A 22451-nucleotide genomic window follows, 5' to 3' on the forward strand; every position below is an offset into this window, starting at 1 on the left:
ACAATGTTGACACTGCTATTTTTCTGAACAGCTTAATGTTTATTTTATTTGCCTTCCTTTAAAAGAACAAGACAGACTTGTTATGTTAATGCTTTGATTTGTAATTTAATGTGTAATGTTTTCAATACATTTAATATTCAATACAATACATTTTTGCACTTTATTCACTTTTATTTGTATCGCTATTATTTTGAACATAACTGTGTGTGTGTGTGTGTGTGTGTGTGTGTGTGTGTGTGTGTGTGTGTGTGTGTGTGTGTGTGTGTGTGTGTGTGTGTGTGTGTGTGTGTGTGTGTGTGTGTATTATAGAGAAGATCATACATAAAAATATATTGTATAATAATAGTTAATACTATGATTCCTATCAGAAATTGTATTGCTGTACACCAATATTTCACTACTTGATGTAGTTATAATTTAAGCGTATAAACAAATCCTTAAAATTGGTTAATAATAAGAAAGCCCTTAAATGTATTTTACTTTTTGATGAATACAAGCTAATTTGAATAAGCCTTTTTTATATTGTTTTTGTGATGTTATTATTATTATTATTATTTAAATATTTTCTTTATTTTACTTTATTATTTGTTTAATGTTAAGTTTGTGCTCTTATTTTGTACTTTTGTAATTTCGATTCTTATATAGGCTATTCATTGTTGTAATCACATGCTTTGATTGTTTGTAAAGTTAAATAAATAAATAAATACATATTTTTTAAAGAGTTATCTCTTTCAAAAAGGTATAGAGTGATAGTTTCGAATAGTAATACAATGTCACATTGGTGTACCGTGGTAATAAATTATTCCAATATTTTATATTTAATGAATCTAAAATGACTAAATTGTTTTTTTTTCAAAATGTACATGTACAAACAACAAGGCACCAAGGTTCAATGTACAATATATCTTCACATTACATTGTAGGGAACAGGCGCATACTTCAAGTAAAAGGAAAACAAAATAGAACAAAACAAAAACAATCCAACTAGTAAATAAACAACATCAAAATTGAGAGCTAGGGCTTTTGATCTAAGTCATATTCCTTAATTATGGAGAAAAGTTTAGTGGCATTTTTATTCTGCATAATAGTAAGGGCTTTGATAAAGAAAACAAAATCATTGTGAAATACGTTTGTTTTGTTTATTGTCCTGGTTTTTCCAACAACTTCGGTAAATGATAAAAAAGGTGTTTTCGACTTCCTGCAGCGCTGCACAGACCGGTCGAACTATGACATTAAAGTATCGCGCGAGAAGGATTCGAATGCTTCCGCGGTACTTTGACGTCATATCACAACCTGTCTGCGCAGCGCCGCAAGAAGTCGAACACGCCTTTTTTCTCATTAGCTGGGCGGTTTCTCGTGTGGCGTTCCCTTAACCGCGATGCCCTTAAAAGTGACATGTCTGTCTCCTATGGGAGGGGAAAACAAAAGGGTTGTGTTTACGAACTTTTTTCGCTTGTAAAGAGAAACTTTGCTATTCGAAGGTTAAAGACAACGTCATGTTTAGTTCATTAATATTCATAACCTTTTGCCTGTACCAGGAACTTAGTAAAGTCGTAAACTGTTCATGTTAACGTTTCTTAGGTCATCGTAGATATAAGGTCTTGCATTCATTTTCTCTTTCAGAAGATAATATACAATTGAACTCTGGTCTTTGAATTTTTCTGAACTTACAGTTATCTTGTGGTAAGTAGTTTGTGCTTGTTTGTTTTAAATAAGTAGTTGTGATTTTAAAAAGACTAATATATTAAGATCACAATAAAAAGGTTGCTGTTTGGATGTAATTGTATGTATTTGGGAAATTCCAGGGAAGTAACTTACAGTAAACCATATCCGTCAACTTGTTTGTCTTATTATCAGGTGCTTTGGTAGTTTTAACGAAACCTTTTTTCTCATTATAACCTGGCAAGGTCTTGTCCCAAAAAACCAGTGACCTACTTTCCACACTTTGATCCAATCTGAACAGCCTGTAAGAGTTACAGTGTCGCCGTGTTTGTCAAATGAAATTTTTGTGATCATTATGATTCTAAAACATTTTAAATAAGAAAGTTAAAAACAAGTAATGTTTGGTGTTACACCTATTTTTAAATGAAAAGCATGTCTGTTTCGTGCAAATGTATTTTGTGTCATTCAACAGCTATATTTACACCAGACAAGCAGAGAAGAAGAGCCTGTTAGGTGTCTATTCAATAGAGAAAAGGTCTTTATAACCTCAGCAGACAGTGAATGTGTAAACTGAGACATGACAGCATAAAATATGAAGTTTAACAGGAACTACAGTACTATATGTTCATATGCGTATATACTAGAAACAATGTCTAATCTTCTTCATCTCCACATTTAAAGAGAAGAAATAATAGTACAAGGCCAAGGTGAAGATATAAATCACCTGACAATGAAGGCATTAGTTAACAGCTGTTTAAGATGAGGGCTATGGAAATTCCTAAATTCTTTTGTTGGCACGTGGAACTCCTTTTTTCAAGGGAAGACTTTCCACAACAGCACTTTTCGTGTCTGAACAACTACAGCAGCTATGACGCTTTTAATGTTTTTTACAACCTTATGATTCAGTGATTCATAATTCTTGGAAACCACCTTGTCTTTTCCTTTACCTGTGCATTAACATACAGTATTGAAAGAGGTTTAAATGTGCAGTTAAATAGCATTTTCCTTCTGATCTGACCCAGCCGCATATCTAACAAATCTAATGTAGTTATGGGGATTATGTAATAAATAATAATATTTCAGACTTGCATAAAACACCAGTCAGGTTTATTTTTGTTTTTGTTATAATGTTTGTTACTCAAAGTGAAAAGTAATTAAACAATGGTGTGGGAATATTGTTTAAGTTGGCCTAGATGTGTATTTCAGGCTTAAGGCTAGTCCTAGACTAAAATACATGTTTGAGCTGTCCCAACTGAAAATAACTTGTATTGACAGATCTTAAAATATGCTAGTGTCATCAATTTGTCTTAAGATACACACCAGTTATGTCTTTTTCTAAGGCATGTGTTATAAAAGACGTTTAAACCTTTTCATTTAACTAAAGCCTAGTCCTGGCTTTAGCTAAGCCTTGTCTGTGAAACAAGACCTTGAAGTGGTAAATGAATTTAATTGAGGATATTTATGATTTATTAGAATAGGCTTTATGCCCAGCTGCTTCAGCCAGCTCCTTGTTTCCTCTCTGCCATTATTGGACAAACTGATTATTCCAGGTGTGTCTGATTATTGTTGTTGTGACTACTGAGGTCAGGCACACCTGGATTAATCAGTTTGTCCAATAATGGCAGACAGGAAACAAGGAGCTGGCTGAAGTTCAGGAAGTAGTGCAGCTGGGCATAAAGCATATTGGAATTGAACTTCGATTGTTAATGATGAAGTAGAGCGAGGACACAACGATGCAAGATTGCTGAAGAACGCATATTGAGAAACAGCCTTGAACTTTCCTTAAATTAAAACAGAATGTGCTGTTGTACCATAACTCATTATCATAAATGATATTGTTTTGTTGTCATAACTAATAGCCAATATATTCTTAAAGGCTAAAATAAAGCTTTTCATGCTTTTTTAATTTGTGTGTGTTTTCAGAGATCATGTCAGACGAGAGACCTAGTGGAGGAGACTGTGTGGATGCCAAACAGGCAATGAATGAGTATGTGTGATTTTATCAGCTATTGCTAGATTTTACATATAAATTAATGCTAATGTATAATCTATAGTTTGTATGTATGTTTGTATCATAACACTACTCTACGATACCCTGAAGTGACTGTAAATGCTTTCCATTTGAATTATGAATAAACTAAGAAAGTCTCTTTTTTTTCTCAGGGGACCGATTAAGAATACAGATCAAGGAGTAGATCAAGCAGATGCAAAAGATGATTTACATGATTTTAAATACAATATGAAGTATCCCAGCGTGGGACAGTGTGTCATCATCAACAACAAGAATTTCCACAAACGTACAGGTAAGATGTATGAAGATATGGTGAGAGGAAGATAGCTGCTATTCAATAGTTTTTTCATACACAGCAGTGGTTGGATTGTTTAATGCTCAGATTTTAAATTCTGGACATACAGCTAATCAGTTGATGGGTTAATGCCATCTAACTAATCACAGATTGGCTGATGACACCTGAAGATGCGGAGTCACAGTCCTTTACTAGAGACGGCAGAAAAGAGAGAAAAACATAAATCCATTTTAAGGATGTATTGTGTTACTTTTGTTATCTCTTGGCAGAAATGCAATATAATCTACGTAACTATATAATCAGAGGTGTACATTATGAACTGTTATGTTTTTATTACCTTAAAATGAGTCGTTTTTGTCTACATACACCATGGGTCCCTCTAAACTGTTATATAAAGAGCATGTTTTGTCACTGCGTTGCCTCAGATGCTGATGTGTTTGTCTTGTGGTGTCTGCCGTAGCTTTTCTATGCGTTTCGAACATAGGTATTTATAAAGGCTAGATGTGTCATCTGGCGGCCATCTTACGACAGGGTGCTCGCTTACTCGTAGCATTGAGTTTTAATGGTGCAGGTACTTTAAAATGACCATAACTTGCTCAATTTTCTATCGATTTTCAAACGGTTTGGTTTCTTACAAACATTATTAACGTGGCTATAATTCTGAATGCTTTAACATGATTCATAAAAATTACTCATTAATTATGTAGTGTTATAGGTACATCTCTGACGTTTATAACAAACCAAACCGTTTGAAAATCGGTAGAAATTAAGCAAGTTATGGTCATTTAAAAGTACATGCTCCATTAAACACAATACTACGAGTAAGCGAGCTGCCTGTGGTAAGATGGCCGCCACATGCTGACGTTCCACCGAGACATCTATGCTGAGTCCCAATTCGCCTACTTATACTACGACCTAAAAGTATGTACTGTTTTTGTGAGGAAAACGTACATACTTTTGAGTGTGTATCAAAAGAGTATGCACGTTCTGGGACGTACTTCGATGACGTCATGCAACGTGAACGAAAACGTGGTTGCCTAGTTACGCACACCACGACTGTTTACAATATTTCATTCATTCTTATAACTTATGTCCAATATAATTTTTTTTACTATTCCCATCTTTTTTTCTCATAATTTTTTTTCACAATACATTTTACAATGTGTTCTACCAAGTTAAGGAGTGAAGTAGGGTGTCATCGTAGAACCAAACGCAGGTCGTTTGTGAGGCGACTGGTTCTGATGTTCATGTGCAATGTGTGTAACGAAAGCTACTTATTTTAAAGTCAAAATATTTAAAGTTTATAGTATAACTATTGTTTAACTTATATTATACTTAATTTTATACTTATGTATATAACTCAAAAATACCCAGATAAAAATGAACCATGCTTTTACTATAGTAAAAGTGTAGTAACCATGTTTCTTTGGTTGGACTAATAAAGTTAAGTTAACATTTGTACAGCCACAGTATTACTACAAATAAGTCAGTGTGGTTAAGCTCCTCCCTCCCACACGCAATGGGTTGTGGGCAATATTAGCTGCATTGATCTGCACTTCGAATTCTAACCGGAAATAGTAGACCATCCGGGTATCTTTGGGATACTCATTTTAACATGCTACGATTTGGGACGTACTTATTCTAGTTTCGCATACTATTTAGGACGGATAGTATGCGAATTGGGACTCAGCACTAGCCTTTATACATATCTATGCGTTTCGAAAGGAAGGGGTGAGCTGTGGAGAATAGCCATTGGTTGCAATTTACACGTTCACCACTAGATGCTGCTAAAATCTACACACCTTTAAACAGTTCAGTGATACGAAATTTGAGATTTATATGTTGCTTGCAAAAATATAGCAGGTGTTTAATTAAAAGGCTGCTTGCTGGAGCTAACTACAAAAATCTTAACCCATTAGATAAGAGCTGAGCAAAACACTGACTGCATAGAGGATCAGAATGTTTTTTTGTGAAAGTACTTTGTTTTTAATTAATTTGTTTTAAAGGAATGGGAGTTCGTAACGGAACAGACGTGGATGCAAAGAAAGTGATGGAGGTCTTCACAAACCTGGGTTTTAAAATCAGCATTAGCAATGACCAAACTGTCTCACAGATGAAAGATTTGTTAACTAAAGGTTTGTGTCGAGCTGCTTGTCATTTATGTCACTAATGTTTCTGCTTGAATCTTTTATTCACCAATTCTGGATGTTTTTCCCCCGGCAGTATCTAAGAGTGATCACAGTCGTTCGGCCATGTTTGTCTGTGTGTTGTTGAGTCATGGAGATGATGGAGTGATCTACGGCACAGATGACTCTATAGAGCTAAAGGATCTCTTTCAGCTCTTCAGAGGAGATCGCTGCTCCACGCTTGTTGGAAAACCCAAACTTTTCTTCATCCAGGTGAGCTTCAGGATTTCCTGTGTAATTTAACTTCTAAAACATTTAGGGGCGGTTTCCCGGACCAGAATTAGCTTAATCCAGGACTAGGCCTTAGTTTAATTAGGAAATATAACTAGTTTTAACAAATATGCCTTACTAAAAACATTACCTGTGTGCATTTTGAGGTAAAACAAACAGCCCTGATGTATTTTAAGATATGTAAGTGCAAGTTGTTTTCAATTTGGAGAGCTCTTAAAAGTGTTTAAGTCTAGGACTAGCCTAATCCCTGTCCAGGAAACTGCCCCTTAGGGTCAGTTTCCCGGACAGGATTTAGGCCTTATTTATATTAGGACATTTCAGAAGCTTTTACTAGTTGTTTTACATCTTGAGACAAAACAATACCACTGGTGTATGTAAAGATATGTCAGGGTAAGATGTTTTTAAATGAAGGCAGCTCAAACATGCATTTTAGTCTGGGACTTCCTCTGTCTAGGAAACCGCCCCATAGCCTTTACAACATAAAAGGACAAACACTCCTGTGACATGTTTTTCCAGCATCCAGTTATTATTTCGTTTAAAGAGGCCATGGCACAAGACTTTTTTAAAGGCACACCATGAAACTTTTTGGCCACTAGGGGGTGCTAGACATGTATTTTTCACTTCTAGCGCCCCTAGAGGTCACAAGCGCCGCAGCACTGTTGCAAAGGAAAGGAACTGGCCAACCTTAAAACTAAACTAAAAACTAAACATTTAAAATGCTAAACGATCAACATTTTGAGACAACAGGGAGAAACGCAGTCATGTTACAACTTTCTGATGAGGAACCCGTCGTGGCAGAAGCCATTTCTCAATCTGAAGGTTGCAGCCTCCGAATGTCGTATTTCTAAGCTGTATACGTCATCAAGACTCTCTTATTTCACAATATTAACAATTACAAAGTTGACTATTATACTTAGTTAATCGTAAATTGTTGCAGTATGCTTATGACTTGCGAATGTAATGCTCAGTTTACCTTAATAAACCAGGCTTGATGACGTGTGCAGCCTGCATATTTGACCTCCGGAGGCTGCAGCCTTCCAATTGAGAAACGACCAAAAATATTTCCTTGCCTTTTTCCAAACAAATATTGTTGCATCGTCTCTCTCTCTCCCTCGCCACCAGGATTTTCCGCAATAGCGCTCGTTTTTTCTCTCTTTTGTGTGAAAATTGTCGGTCCAAATCCAAGTAAACCGATGTGATCCAAGCAGACCTAAAGGCTGCCGCTTTGTAATACGTCACGCGAGTGACAGCGGAACGCAGCAAATGAGGAAGAGAGAAGAGAGAAACACTCGGATCTGATTGGTGAATGAGTAGGGTTTGGTTTTACACTGTGAGCAAGTTTGACTGCTGTAGTATCCTGGATTGTAATGTAAATACCATAGACACAGTAAAAGAAAGGTAAATACGTGAACACAGCATCTGAATACAGCGAACTATAAGCAAGATAATCGCCGTCATTTATAAAGAACATCGCATTTATGTATGAATCAAGATCGTGAGTTTATATAAAAAAATTGCCTTAAAGGGGAATCGAACCCGGGTCGCCCTTGTTATAGGTCCGTGACACTAAAACTGTGCCACGGAGTCACATGCTATAAGATGCTCTCTACACTCCTTAAGTAGCCTCCAGCAAAATTCACGTTAAAAACCAATTGTGTGGAGGAAGTGACGTATGCCGTAAAGCAGTCGAATTTTGTAGTTTTTTTTGGTGCTCTGGTTACTACCAGAAACCCTAAGTTTTAAAATACGAGTAAAAGTGATACAGACCTTGTCAGGCTATGGTAGACATGTCATTCAACCTATTTAAAGTCGATGTACTACCACAAGGGTCTTGATAATTTATTATGAAGGTTGAAAAATTACATGGTGTCACTTTAAGATGTCAAATAAATCTTTGATGTCCCCAGAGCACATATGTGAAGTTTTAGCTCAAAATACCATGTAGATCATTTATTATAGCATGTTAAAATTGACACTTTGTTGGTGTGTGCAAAAATGCAAATGAGCTGATGAAATTCAAACATTGATCACAATGATGGTGGTTTGTTGCAGTTAAAAACTCAATTGTGCTGTCAATTATTTTTTCTCTCTCACTTTTTCTCTGCACTAAATGGCAGTGCTGTGATTGGATAGTGCAAATTAAGGGGGCGGTATTATTTTAATAAAAGCTCTTTATGACGTCATAAAGAGGGCCAAATTTCAACGACATATTTTTGTATGTGCTTGTACAGAATTGTTTACCAAAACTAAGTTATTGGGTTGATCTTTTTCACATTTTCTAGGTTGATAGAAGCACTGGGGACCCAATTATAGCACCCAACATGGAAAAAGTCTGATTTTCATGCCATGGCCCCTTTAAGTAAAGTCTGGTGGGGTGGTTACAGCTTGGTTGAGTTTTTAAGCTTCAGTCCCCCAAAATGTACAGGAAACCAAATCTGTTTGCATTCACGTATATTCAACTTTAAACTTATACTGTTATGCACACATCATCCTGCAAAATCTTTCCCACCAAACGTAAATCACTGAGGCATTCCTTACATTGTGACATATTAGAGAGCATTCTCATTGTATTACACAAAAATTGCATTTCCCCTGTGTGCAAGATGAGTCATCTGTCTGTTTCCTATGAGAGGAAGATTTTAAATTAGGAAAGCTGCTATAATGTTATTTTGTCAACCGTTAAGGATATGGTCTACATGTGGCTTTCCCTCTCCTCTGTCCCATGACAGTTTTTTGCAGCATCCCTCCTCCACCCCATTGCTTATCTCTCTGCTGTTATACCTATCCCAGTTATGGAGGGGGGACTACTGTGGTTTTGGTTAGTTCCATGCTCTGAGCATTCCCCTCGGATATATGAAATAGGAAAGCTGCTATAATGTTATTTTGTCAGCCGTTAAAAAGAGTACTAGCAAATAAATGACCCCAATGCTAATAGAGATGTTTATGTTCTGTTTCTCTTGTATATACAGGCTTGCAGAGGGACAGAGCTGGATTCTGGCATTGAGACTGATAGTTGTGATGACTCAGCGGGACAAAAGAGAATTCCGGTTGAGGCAGACTTCCTATATGCATACTCCACTGTACCAGGTGCTGTATAAAAATAGACACGTTCTTGTGTAGCTTGTGACTATGTGATATGACTCTGTGGCTGTTGGAATGGATGCAGCTGTAATAGGAGAAATAAAAAAACAATAAACAACAAGGTTGTTAAAGAGATAATTCACCCAAAAATAATTCTGTCATCATTTACTCGCTCTTAAACGGGACATAACATGAAAATCTGACTTTTTATATGTTTAAAGGGACAGTAAGTAGGGTTTTAAGTGTTTTATTAATCAAAATCAATGTCTTTATTCATAAATATGTCCTTGTTGGTGTCAAATGACCTCTTCCAGTGATCTGAATTTTTTTTGTAAGCTTAGAATTTCTTCTCTTTACTGACATTGAATGGAAAAGTCCATGGAGGCATCCATGTCATTCCGCCATACTGATAAACTATAATAGCAGAGAGGGACAAAAAGCACTAGCCTACCAATGTGTTTCCACAACGCTTTTTCATTCAGAAGGAGAAGGACAAGGAGATCAGTGATTACATAACACCTACCGTAGTTGCATCACGCATTAAAACAGCACATTTTTGCTCAAACCTACACAGTGTGAATTTTAATATAATAAATTAAATGTCCCCTTTTAAGTATAAATTCAATAATTTTTTGCAAGCTTATTACAGGGTTCCCACGGGTCCTTGAAATCCTTGAAAGTTTGTGAATCTGGGGGAAATCATTTAAGGCCCTGGGAAGTTTTTGAAAATATACATACATAGATACAGGTCATTGAAAGTGCTTGAATCTATTTTATGTAAGAAGTTTTCTGGAAAAAATCCATATTATTCCCTGTGTAGTGTAGGATAATATCATAAAAATTCTAGATTTTTTACGCACCCGTGCTAAACTGTTTAAATGCTTATATCTTCTGTGTTGATTTATACCAAAATGGTTTTTTGCATAGTTGTATTTGACACATGAAATCGTCTCTTCATGTTGTGTCCCTGAGAAGGGAACGAGACGCTGCGTCTCCCTTGCCATACTTCCTGCGTCCCTGTAACGCCGTCTTTGCCAATATTTCAGATATGGCTCCCGCGTCACCCTGTTTTTGTCGTTAAGCCTCATCATTGGTTGAATTTGATGCACATTCAGACACACTTACCCCTGGAGGCGTCCCCAAAGTGTCACCGTAGTGACTCAGTGCGAGTTCCCTCTAAAGGGAACTGTAACAATGTATCTTAAAAGGTAACACGATGTAACCTTGATCTCACTTTGAAATGTGTCCCACATTTAGTTCTTAAATTTGAGGGTATTGGACCTGGAAAGTCCTTGAAAGGTCCTTGAATTTGAAGTTAACTAAGGTGTGGGAACCCTGTTATTAGTTAAATAGTTAGTAGGTGAAATATAAAGAATTATTACTGACGTAAATGAAAGATATTAATAATAATAGAAACTATAAAATGTATAAATATTTTGACTAACCTAATCAGTAATCACAATATGATACCAGATACCACTCCTATCATGTCTAAATTATTTTACCATTTATATCCATAGTACTGATTAAAAACTAAACGAAATCAGGAAATGATAAAGTGCATACGTTCTGCCCTAATAATCTCTCTTTCTGTTTGTCCAGGTTATTATTCCTGGAGGAACGTTTGTAATGGTTCATGGTTCATCTCATCGCTGTGTGAGATGCTGTCAAAATATGGGAAGCAAATGGAGATCATGCGGATCATGACACGTGTCAACCACAAGGTGGCTCTGGACTTTGAATCCTCCTCCAATCTGCCTGGATTTGATGGCATGAAACAGATACCCTGCATTGTGTCTATGCTCACCAAAGAGCTCTATTTCCCGTAATAATGCTACATAACTGTAAACACTTTTGAATCATTTTAAAATGCTAGAAATACATTTAAATGTTCCTGTGATGTGTAAAATGTTTACATTGCTGAATTTGACACAATTTGACATCTTATCAGGCTGCATTATTATTATTATTATATTATTATAGTATAATATATGCATTAAATTATCTTAATAACTCAGGATTTTTATTATGAAAATATTTACTTTGGCAGTTTCTGTGTTTTGATGACGTTGCTATGAAGGTTATGGCATATACTGTGTGGGTAAAAACCAACCATGTGCTTTTCCTAAAGCATGTGTTCAACTTGATGCATATCAAAATGGAAGCAGTGCATGTTGGTTTATTTTTTAAAATGCTTTGTTTACAGAAAACTCACAAATAGATATAAAAATAATTATAGAAAAAAAGATTTAATAGACAATAAAATGATAAATAAATCAAAAACATTTAAGGAGAAACATCTTGACACTGAAGGTTGAGTGTAAACTTATGCATACAGTACTGTGCAAAAGTCTTAAGCCACCATGCCAGAATTAGATTTGTTGTTATAGTGCTCATATATAATTATTTCTCAGTCTCTTTAATAGAATACAGCCAGAAAATACAGGAAATGTGTATATAGTATTAAAAACTGTATTAAAATGTAAACTGAAGTGTTTTTTGGGGTAAATTTCCACTTGAGCAATAGCAGGAAACTGCAGGATCTCTTAAACCTAAATAAAACTAAATCATAATTTCTAATTTTGAAGAAATTAGTCTTTTTACTTCATTCTGCTCAAAAAACCTCAAGATGTGTTTAGTGCCAAAAGAGGTCACACTAAACTCTGACGATGCCTACACTGTCAGAGATGGGGGTACGAAGCTGTCACTGGGGCAGTACCCTTTAAAAAAGGTCCTAATATGTACCATTTAGGTACAAATATGTACCTTTAAAGGTGTACCTTGTAAATATGTACCTACAAAGGTGTACCTTTTTGAAAGGGTACTGTCCCAGTGACAACTTTTGTACCTTTATTTCTGAGAGTGTAAAGAAGACATTTAGTTCTAAACATTTATTTTTTGGTACATATTTCCTATATTTTCTGTGTGTATCTTAATAAAATAGATTGAAAAATAAATATGGGTGGACATTAAAACTTTTAAAACAACAAGTCTGGTGGATAATAAGCAGATTTCTTGAGGGTACTTTAAGACCGGATAAGCACGGATCCATATAATTTAATTTCTTTCTGAACTGTTTGCATTCACTTTAAGATATAACTGACTGTTTTTATGAGATACTTGCCAAGACTGTGTTATTTCAAGATAATTTTGGGTGTATGTTGTAAGCGCAGAGAGATTCTGTGTTTACGTGCTGTTTGAAACGTGTGTCTCTGTGTGTGCGCTTATACAGTAAATGTGCGCACAGAAAACAACTCACTGTAACATCTTGTGCTGAAATTGTTTAAATGTTAACATTCGCACAGTTTAAAAACACATGCAAACCATAAACGTTCTATCTAAAGATTTTTGAGTAATTATTATTACAGAGATTATTCATTTATTCGTGAATTCTTTTGCTTTTATTTTGTGTCTCTTCTCTGACTGGGTGTGCCAGGCGGTGGGGCAGTGCCACCCTGGCACTTAGCCTGGCAGCCCCGCCACTGGGTCATACATATAAGTTCTTGCATTATTTCTTTTTTGAACTCAACTGTCTTGTCTCTGTTCACACATCTGATACTGAATTTCTTCTGAACTTAAAGTCATCTTGTGGTGAGTGATTTTGCTTGTTTGTTTTAAATAAGTGGTTGTGTATTTGGTTTGAGTAAAAGGTTTAGATTACAATAAATAGCTTATTATTGTTTAGATGTAATTGTATATGGCACTCAAGATAATCAAGACTTTAATGTATATTTGGAAGATGTCATGGATGTTAATGAGGTCCGTCTATTAAATGCTGGCAAAGTGTTTATCTCATTTTCAGGTTTCAGCAGTTTTAATGAAACTTGTTATAACTTAATTTCCAAATATAAAAACACTTTTTCTCACTATAACCTGACAAATTATTTCCCCAAAAACAGTGACATACTTAGATCCCCACACTGTAAAAAATGCAGCATTTCCGTCAAATCAACAAGTTATGCAACTTAAAATCTAAAATAGTATTTAAATTACCTTGCAAAACCAAACTAGTTTTTACTTCATGCTGCATTGACCACTGACCCTGACATTTACATATCTAACCAATCTAATGTAAATCATGGAATATTATATTTTTGACATCACAAATTTTTTTTATTATATAAAAAATGTAATACTTGTTGTACACACACATGGACAATTACACTGCTTCATGTTCAAAGAAAAATATTTGGTTATTATATTTATTGGTTCTTCCTAACCGCAAAATCGCTGGTAGAAATCTTAAAAAAGACAAACCAAAGCTCGGGTCTTAGGAGGTTAACCCCCGGTTTCATAGACAAGGCTTAAGTCTATAGATTAAGACACTTTTTTGAGTTGTCTCAACTGAAAATACCTTGTACTGACAGATGTTAAAATATGCTAGTGTCATTGATTTGTCTTTACACTAAAAAAAACAAACTTTTTGGTGTAGTAATATTTATTAGATTAACTCTCATAATTTCTACATAATAATATTAACATTTATTGAGAACTAGATTTTCCTAAGTAAAATGATGATAAATACACAATTAATTAATGTAAAAAATGAACTGTGTGGGAATAGTAAGTCTTATTAGATATTTTCTTGTATTATTTAACTTTTATAGTCACTGCACATAGTCCTAAAATAATTAAGTAAATTTCTTAGTTCATTTTACTTAAAAATATTAAATCCATTAAACTAAAAAATCTAAGTAAAATTTACTTACATTTATTTGCACATGTTGTAAGGAATACCCACAATTCTTTGCGCCTGAATATTTTTATTTTTTAAGCTTTATCACAGAATAAGAACTGAAAAGAACTTTAACTACTTAAATATTTGTTAGCAAAATGTCATAAAGGTTTAAGCTCTTATATTATTGATGTTGTTTTGTTCAGGTTTCTTTACATGAACCCTGTTCAGAACATTGTATTGTAATTCTCTCCACAGTGCTGATAATGCATGTCAAAAACACAGTTTGTGTGCGTTTCTGTTCCGAATCAAGTTTATTCAATGACTGACTTGTTGTCAGTCATGAGTTTTGTGTTATAATGCCATTTATAACACTAAAAATAACTAGGTCCATAGGAATATGTTAAAGAAAATAACAAACAGAAAATACGATTTATTTAATATTATTAGGACAGCAATGCTTCAATTTTCAAAAAAAAAAAAACATAATAGACTTTACCTAATCGATTAAAATAAATCTAACTTCTAAATAAAATAATTAAGTAACATTTAATTAATTATTTAACATATGTTTTATCATGCAATTTTAAGTAAATTTTATTTGATTTTAGTAGGTACGTTTTACTTATAAAAAAGCAGTAAATTTTACTTTAAAAAAGTTCGTGCAAATTGTTACGAGGATTTTTTAAAGTAAATTTTACAAGTTGTTTTTTTTCAGTGTAGATAAACATCACTAATTTTTTTTAAGGCATGTTTATAAAAGACGCTTAAACATCTTAATTTAACTAAGGCCTAGTCTTGGCTTAAGCAAAGCCTTGTCTGTAAAACCAGACAAGATTTCTTATTGATTACTCTTAAAGGCGGAGTGCACAATTTCTGAAAAACACTTTGGAAAAGGGAGTCGGGCCAACTACCAAAACATACTTGTAGCCAATTAGCAGTAAGGGGCGTGTCTACTAACCGACATCGTTGCCTGTGTATGTGTGGGGCGGGTCTATCAAAAGAAGGTCCAGATTCTATTGGGGTAGGGGCGTGTTTGGATAGATGATTTCAAATGTCAACACTGGCTTTCATACTTTGTGCACTCCGCCTTTAAGTATAAATGAAAAGAAGACAAATCTTATCAAATCAAGAAAACAAGAACGTCTAAAAAATAATTATCTCGAAAAATTAGTTTTTACATGACAAAGCAAAACTTTTTTGCTCAAGATAACAAAGCTGAGACGCCTGCAGATCATATCTCACACATCCCTCATCTTTGTCAGATGACTTACATCTTTAACGAATAGCAATCATTCAATGCGGAAATAAAGCTTTTTTGTCAGTACAGATCAGTTTTGTTTGTGTGTTTTTGCAGAGATCATGTCAGACGAGAGACCTAGTGGAGGAGACTGTGTGGATGCCAGACAGGCGATCAATGAGTATGTGTGATTTTAATGATATTGATTTTACGTCTTGTATAAATGAAGCACTAATGCTTTTAGGTTATTTTATATAAAAACCTCTATAGTTTGTATGTAGCTTTCATAAATATCACTACTTTTAAATTAAATAAGTAATTCAGCTTGCCTAAGCACGTAATTTCATTCAATGTCTGGAAAGCTACGTAACCCTGAAGTGACTGTAAATGCTTTCCATATGAATTATAAATAAACTAAAAGGTTTCCTTATTTTCTCAGGGGACCGATTCTTACACATGATGGAGTCGATCAAGTAGATGCAAAAGATGATTTAAATGATTTTAAATACAATATGAAGTATCCCAGCATTGGACAGTGTGTCATCATCAACAACAAGAATTTCCACAAACAAACAGGTAAGAACCTGCTGTCCTGTGACTGCAGACACAAACATAAACAATCTTACACTTTAAAACCCTTTTTAACACTTCAGTTACATGAATATTTGAGATTAATATGTTCTTTGCAAAAAAATATAGTCTGTATTTAATTTAAAGCCACAATATGTAACATTTTTGTAATAAAACCACTTGCACATTGTGATATATTTCTCATCCGTGAACATTCCACACGTCTCTCCGATCATTACACTCCTATTGTGTTATTGTGAAATAGCGACTTCTAGTGGTGAAGATCCTACATATTTTGCCTTGAACCGATTAGATAAGAGCCGGATAACTGCATAAACAGTTTAGTTTGGAGTATCTGAATGTTTGTTGTGAAATTGTTTTGTTTTTAATTAATTTCTGTTACAGGAATGGGAATTCGTGAAGGAACAGACGTGGATGTAAAGAAATTGATGGAGGTCTTCATGAACCTGGGATTTAAAATCAGAATTAGCAATGACCAAACTGTCTCACAGATGAAGGATTTGTTGACTAATGGTTTGTTAGGCACTATGTCATGTTAAAGGGGCCATGGCATGAAAATCTGACTCCATGTTTAAGTGCTATAATTGGGTCCTCAGTGCTTCTATCAACCTAGAAAATGTGAAGAAGATCAACCCAGTAACTTAGTTTTGGTAAACCATTCTCTACAAGCAAGTGAAAAAATAGGTCATTGACATTTGGCTCTCCTTATGATGTCATAAGGAGCTCTTATTATAATAATACCACCCCTTAAACTGCACTATCCAACCACTGCACTGACATTTAGTGCAGAGAGAGAGAGAGAATTTCAAAAAACCTTTATTACAAATCAATACAATTTCATAACCTCAAATCAGAAACAACAAAAGAAAAGAAAAAAATTATATAATAATAGTAACAGAAAAAACAAGCTTCTTAATTAATGGTGACTTGTACAACGCTCTCCATTCAGGGTTTTCACCCTCTTTTAAATTTAAAACAATTCTCCAAGGAGTATCCACTTTATTATTTAAAAACATTCTGTTCAGAGATTTGACACAACTTTTATACAAAAGAGAGAGAGAGAGAGAGAGAGAGAGAGAAAATAATTGACAGCACAATTGAGTTTCAACTGCAACAAACCACCATCATTGTGATCAGTGTTTGCACTTCATTTGCATTTTAAAGGACACACCCAAATCACATTTTTGCTCACACCTACAAAGTGGCAATTTTAACATGCTATAATAAATTATTTATTAATATTTTGACTTAAAACTTCACATATGTGCTCTGGGGACACCAGAGATTTATTTGACATCCTAAAAAATGATGATGACATGGCCCCATTAAGCTGCTCATCATACACAGATGTCAATAATTTTTCTGCTTAAATTTTTCATTCACCGATTCAGTCAATCTTGAATCTTTCCCTCGGCAGTATCTAAGAGTGATCACAGTCGTTCGGCCATGTTTGTCTGTGTGTTGTTGAGTCATGGAGATGATGGAGTGATCTACGGCACAGATGGCTCTATAGATCTTAAGGATCTCGTTCAGGTCTTCAGAGGAGATCGCTGCTCCACGCTGGTCGGAAAACCCAAACTTTTCTTCATCCAGGTGAGTTTCATTATTTTCTTGTATAATTTAACTTATAAAACATTTAGCCTTTTATTTCAATTCCATGCAACCTCACTTCTGTGACATGTCCTTTCGGCATCCCACCTTTACTCCAATGGCATTATATATAGTAATCATTTAGTTTAAAGGTGCCAAAGAATGCATTGAAAAAAATTTGTTAAATTTTTCTCTCTGATATCTACAGAGAAGATATATAACTTTATTAAGTGCAAATATTATCCAGAAATGTTTTTACATGTTCATTTAAAACCCTAGGATTTGTTCTTTGAATATTTTTGCCCTATTTGGAAGGGTCATGAATAATAATGTTGAGCTCTGCTCTGATTGGCTCTGAGGCTCATACCAGTAGCTCACATTAATAAACATGTTGAGGCGTACATCTCGACTGTTTCATCACAGTTGGTGTTATGTTAAGATTGGTCGGTTCTTCTATGCACAAGGTTTACATAAGAAAGAGGATGTTTGTGTTTGTTTACCATGTACAGAACTCATATCATTTATCTATGCATACATAAATTCATTTTTTTATTCTATGGCACCTTTAAGTAAAATCTTTCCCACAAAAACAAAATCAGAGGCATTCTTACATTGCGACATTCTCATACTGGAGAGTATTCTCATTGTATTGCACAAAATCTTGCAATTCCCCGTGTGTGCAAGATGAGTCATCCATATGTTTGGTCTGTTTCCCGTAAAGTAAGCTGTTAAATTAGGAAAGCTGCTAAAAAGTTATTTTTTAAACCGTTAAGGAGAGCATTAGTGTATAAATGACCCTAAAATTAATGGACGTGGGCACTAAGCCACAAAACTCTAATTGTGATACAGTAGATGTTTGTTCTGTTTCTATACGTACAGGCTTGCAGAGGGACGGGTCTGGATCCTGGCGTTGAGACTGACTCGGGGGGACAAAGCAGAATTCCTGTTGAGGCAGATTTCCTGTATGGATACTCCACCGTAGCAGGTGATGTATTAAAACAGACACATTATTAGAATGTGACTCTGCAATCATCTGTAGTAGGAGAAATAAAAATAAAAAACAATAAGCAAAAAGTTATAAAAAAATTGGTCATCATTTACTCACCCTTAAAGGCAGGGTATCTGATTTGATCCAGAAACATTTGTATGAATATATGTCATCTGTCAAAGGCGTAGGACAAAAAATGTTCAACAAATCATTGAATTCGGATCGAATGCAACAACTGGACACATGCAATTTTTCCTCCTCTTCCTCATCCTTTTAACTCTTTTAGGGGTGGTTTTCCAGACAGGGATTAAACTAGTCCTAGACTAAAACATTTTTAAGAGCTGTCCAAACTGAAAACAACTTGCACTTACATATCTTAAAATACATCAGTGCCCTTTGTTTTGCCTCAAAATGCACACAGGTATTGTTTTTAGTAAGGCACGTTTGTTAGTTATATTTCCTAATTAAAGTAGCATAGTCCTTGATTAAGCTAATCCCTGTCCGGGAAACCGCCCCTAAATCTCAAATCTGACCCCATTTTTAATCTTTATAAGATAAATGCTGACCATTACACCTTTACGAATTAGGGTAACGATATTTATGTTTTCAAATTTACAAGCAAACCACATCCACACAACCATAAATGTGCTGTATCGAATTCCGGGGGAGATATTATAAAAATCTGACTTTTTAAGTGCTATAATTGGGTCCCCAGAGCTTCTATCAACCCAGAAAATGTGTAAAAGATCAACTCAGTAACTTAGTTTTGGTAAAACATTTTTTGCAAGCATGTGAAAAAATAGCTCATTAAAATTTAGCTCCCCTTCTGATGTGGGGGATCTTATTATAATAATACCACCCCTTAATCTGCACTATCCTACCATGACACTGCCATTTAGTCCCAAGATCAGCTCATTTGCATTTAAAAGGACACAAATAAAAATGCCACATTCACAGCTACAATTGTAACATGTTATAAAAAAATGATCTATATGATATTTTGAGCTTCTTCACATTTTTACTTTTAACTTCTAAACTTCACTCTGGGGACACCAAAGATTTATTTTACATCTTTAAAAAGTCTTGTGAAATGTCCCCTTTAAAACATGTCCCCTTTAAAAATGAGAGATGTGGACGTCTGGTCCGTTTGTGTTCATGTGTTTTGGAGGTGGCTTGACTTTGGATGGTGATTTGAATGGAGGGTGGGATCATGATATCAGTGCTAGTAGGCTAAAGTTAGCATTTCTCAAAATCAGATATACCCTGTGCTGTTCCAAACCTACTAGGGAAGACAGTGGTGCCCCAGATTTGCTTTATTACTAAATTTTTTCCAAACATCTTCTTTGTGTTCAGCAGAACAAAGACATTTATACAGGTTTGGTATTAACTTGAGAGTGAGTAAATGATGACAGATTTGCATTTTTTTTTTTTTTTTTTGATGAACCATCCCTTTAAAATAATTTAAATGCCTGTTGTTTTTACAGCACACAGGATTTGTTTTATGGAAAAGATGTAAATGAAAGGCACAGACAACTGTTATCATCACATAAACTGTCCTTGTTGCTTATTAAGTACTTTTTTTTCTGCAAATTTGTTATATAAACTATAAAACCCTCTATGAAAATAAAGTGAGAGACTTATTTCTTAAATATTTTTACCTAATTACAGTATGATTTTAAATACCATGCTATCATGTCTAAATTATTTTGCCATTTATATCCATAGCACAGCTTTTTAACCTGAACAAAATCAGGAAATAATAAAGTGGAATTTGTCCTAATAATCTCTCTTTCTGTCTGTCCAGATTATTATTCCTGGAGGAGCCCTAGTAAAGGTTCATGGTTCATCTCATCGCTCTGTGAGATGTTATCAAAATATGGCAGGCAACTGGAGATCATACAGATCCTGACACGTGTCAACCACGATGTGGCTCTGGACTTTCAATCCTCCTCCAATCAGCATGAATTTAATGGCAAGAAACAGATGCCCTGCATTGTGTCTATGCTCACCAAAGAGCTCTATTTCCCTTAATAATGCAACATATTATGAACACTTTTGAATTATTTTAAAATGCTTAATGACAGAATAGATCTTGAGAATTCAGAATAAATTTGTAAAATGTTTAAGTTGCTGAATTTGACAGATACAGCATCAGGCTGCTTTAAGACAGCAGTTCTCAGAAATTTTATTATGACAAACATTTACTTTGGTAGTTTGTGTGTTTTTATTATTTTTCTATGATTATTTTGTAATGGCATAGCCTACACAGTGTGTGCGAAAAGCTTTAATAAAAGACCAAACTTGAAGCATGTCGGTTTATTCTTTAAAATGCTTTGTTTACAGAAGACTCACAAATAAATAAATACATTTTTATAAAAGCAATACGGTTTAATCAATTAAACAAGACAAACAGGCTATCCAACGACATTCATTCTAAAACAAGAACAGTCTCTTAAATAAAAGTCATAAAAGTACAACTGCAAAACATTCGCAGAGGCCACGTCACTGTGACATCCAATCACCAGAAAGTGTCCAAATGCTGCTATACATTTTTAAAAGTATATCGATTGTTTCTTTATTTAAAACCTAACAATAGTCTTTTATGCAAGTTAAGGCTTTGTTTTGAATATGCGCTATTGATTTTAAATTTAGTTAGGCCTATATAATGCAATGACATTCATATATAAAAAAATTCTGTAGAAATAACAGAATTACTGGGTATTACTGGCAACTAGCTGCCAGTAACTTACTGTAAGTTTTACATTTACTGGCAACAGTTTGTTCAAAGTTAAATGAACAATGTCTTTATTTTCTACAGTAAGTTACTGGCAACCAACTGCATAATTACAGCTACTTTTTTACAGTGAAAGGTAATACTTGTTTGGTCACTACGGGGCAGTTTCCCAAACAGGGATTATCTTAAACCAGGACTAGGCCTTAGTTTAATTAGGCAATAAAACTAGTTTTAACAAACATGCCTTGCTGAAAACATCACTTGTGTGCATTTTTATGGCAAAACAAAGGGAACTGATTATCAAGTTGTTTTCAGTTTGGATAGCTCTTACTAATTTTTAAGTCTAGGAGCCTAATCCCTGTCCGGGAAACCACCCCACTGTGCAGTTTCCCGGACAGGGTGTCTAGTCACGGACTAAAATGTATATTTAAGCTGTCTTAACTGAAAACAGCTTGCACTGACATATCTTAAAAACAAATAAGTGCAATTGGTTTGACTTAAGATGCACACCAGTAAGTTTTTTGTAAGGTATGTTTGTGAAAACGACTTAAATGTCCTAATAAAACTGAATCCTTAATCTAAACTCTTTCCAGGAAACTGCCCACATGTTTAAGTTTATTTCATTGCCTATTACTGGTTTTCGCATTATCTTGGTTAAAGCACTGACCTACAAGTGTTAACTGCATTGACCTTATGGGGCAGTTTCCTGGACAGGGCTTATCCTAGTCCCAGACTAAACAGCATTATTAAGCTGCCTTAATTTAAAAACACATACTGACATATCTTAAAGGGTAGTTATAGTTCACCCAAAAAATTTGTCATCATTTTCTCCTCCTCGTGTTGTTCTAAATCTGTTTGAGTTTTTTTATTTCGATGAACACAAAAGAAAATATTTTGATAAATGATTGTAAGCATTGACCTCCATAGGAAAACAAATATTATGGAAGATATTTTGATAAATGATGATAAGCACACAATAGATTCCTCCGTATTTGTTTTTCCTACTATGGAAGTCAATGATTACAATCAGCTGTGTGTTTACCATAATTTATGTGTTCATCAGAAAAAAATAATTCATACAGATCTTTTTCTATACTTGCATTGCAAGTTAGTACCACACTTAACCAATAGGTGGTGCTATGTTCATATATTTCATTTTGTTTTGTT

General features: G+C 34.6%; 2 protein-coding genes across 4 annotated transcripts; both read left to right on the plus strand.

Moving 5' to 3' along the window:
- Positions 1-1462: 1462 nt before the first annotated feature.
- Positions 1463-12809, plus strand: LOC129422652 (caspase-3). Of its 2 annotated transcripts, XM_055178701.2 has the most exons (8): positions 1463-1481; positions 1624-1683; positions 3586-3649; positions 3826-3965; positions 5975-6103; positions 6192-6367; positions 9355-9472; positions 11069-12809. In XM_055178701.2, the coding sequence occupies exons 3-8, from the start codon at positions 3591-3593 to the stop codon at positions 11293-11295; spliced, it is 849 nt and encodes a 282-aa protein (XP_055034676.2). In that variant the 5' UTR covers positions 1463-1481; positions 1624-1683; positions 3586-3590; the 3' UTR covers positions 11296-12809. The 2 variants fall into 2 exon arrangements, with proteins under 2 accessions (XP_055034676.2, XP_055034675.2); XM_055178700.2 differs by lacking the exon at positions 1463-1481 and having other exon boundaries at positions 1544-1683.
- On the plus strand, positions 1504-20856 carry LOC129422653 (caspase-3). 2 transcript variants are annotated; one of them, XM_073854544.1, is made up of 8 exons: positions 1504-1652; positions 13026-13057; positions 15499-15562; positions 15821-15957; positions 16357-16485; positions 17390-17565; positions 18442-18547; positions 20355-20856. In XM_073854544.1, the coding sequence occupies exons 3-8, from the start codon at positions 15504-15506 to the stop codon at positions 20579-20581; spliced, it is 834 nt and encodes a 277-aa protein (XP_073710645.1). In that variant the 5' UTR covers positions 1504-1652; positions 13026-13057; positions 15499-15503; the 3' UTR covers positions 20582-20856. The 2 variants fall into 2 exon arrangements, with proteins under 2 accessions (XP_073710645.1, XP_055034677.2); XM_055178702.2 differs by lacking the exon at positions 1504-1652 and having other exon boundaries at positions 12899-13057.
- The last annotated feature ends 1595 nt before the right edge of the window (positions 20857-22451 follow it).

This window comes from Misgurnus anguillicaudatus, chromosome 16, assembly GCF_027580225.2.
Source record: "Misgurnus anguillicaudatus chromosome 16, ASM2758022v2, whole genome shotgun sequence".
Classification (NCBI taxonomy): Eukaryota; Metazoa; Chordata; class Actinopteri; order Cypriniformes; family Cobitidae; genus Misgurnus; species Misgurnus anguillicaudatus.

Bases quoted from the DNA above. Each gene is read 5' to 3' on its own strand.
- LOC129422652 (XM_055178701.2), top strand. From the start codon at position 3,591: ATGTCAGACGAGAGACCTAGTGGAGGAGACTGTGTGGATGCCAAACAG. The intron at 3,966-5,974 runs GTAAGATGTATG...TTTGTTTTAAAG, and splicing joins GAATTTCCACAAACGTACAG to GAATGGGAGTTCGTAACGGA. The intron at 6,368-9,354 runs GTGAGCTTCAGG...TTGTATATACAG, and splicing joins CCAAACTTTTCTTCATCCAG to GCTTGCAGAGGGACAGAGCT.
- LOC129422653 (XM_073854544.1), top strand. From the start codon at position 15,504: ATGTCAGACGAGAGACCTAGTGGAGGAGACTGTGTGGATGCCAGACAG. The intron at 15,958-16,356 runs GTAAGAACCTGC...TTTCTGTTACAG, and splicing joins GAATTTCCACAAACAAACAG to GAATGGGAATTCGTGAAGGA. The intron at 18,548-20,354 runs GTGATGTATTAA...CTGTCTGTCCAG, and splicing joins TGGATACTCCACCGTAGCAG to ATTATTATTCCTGGAGGAGC.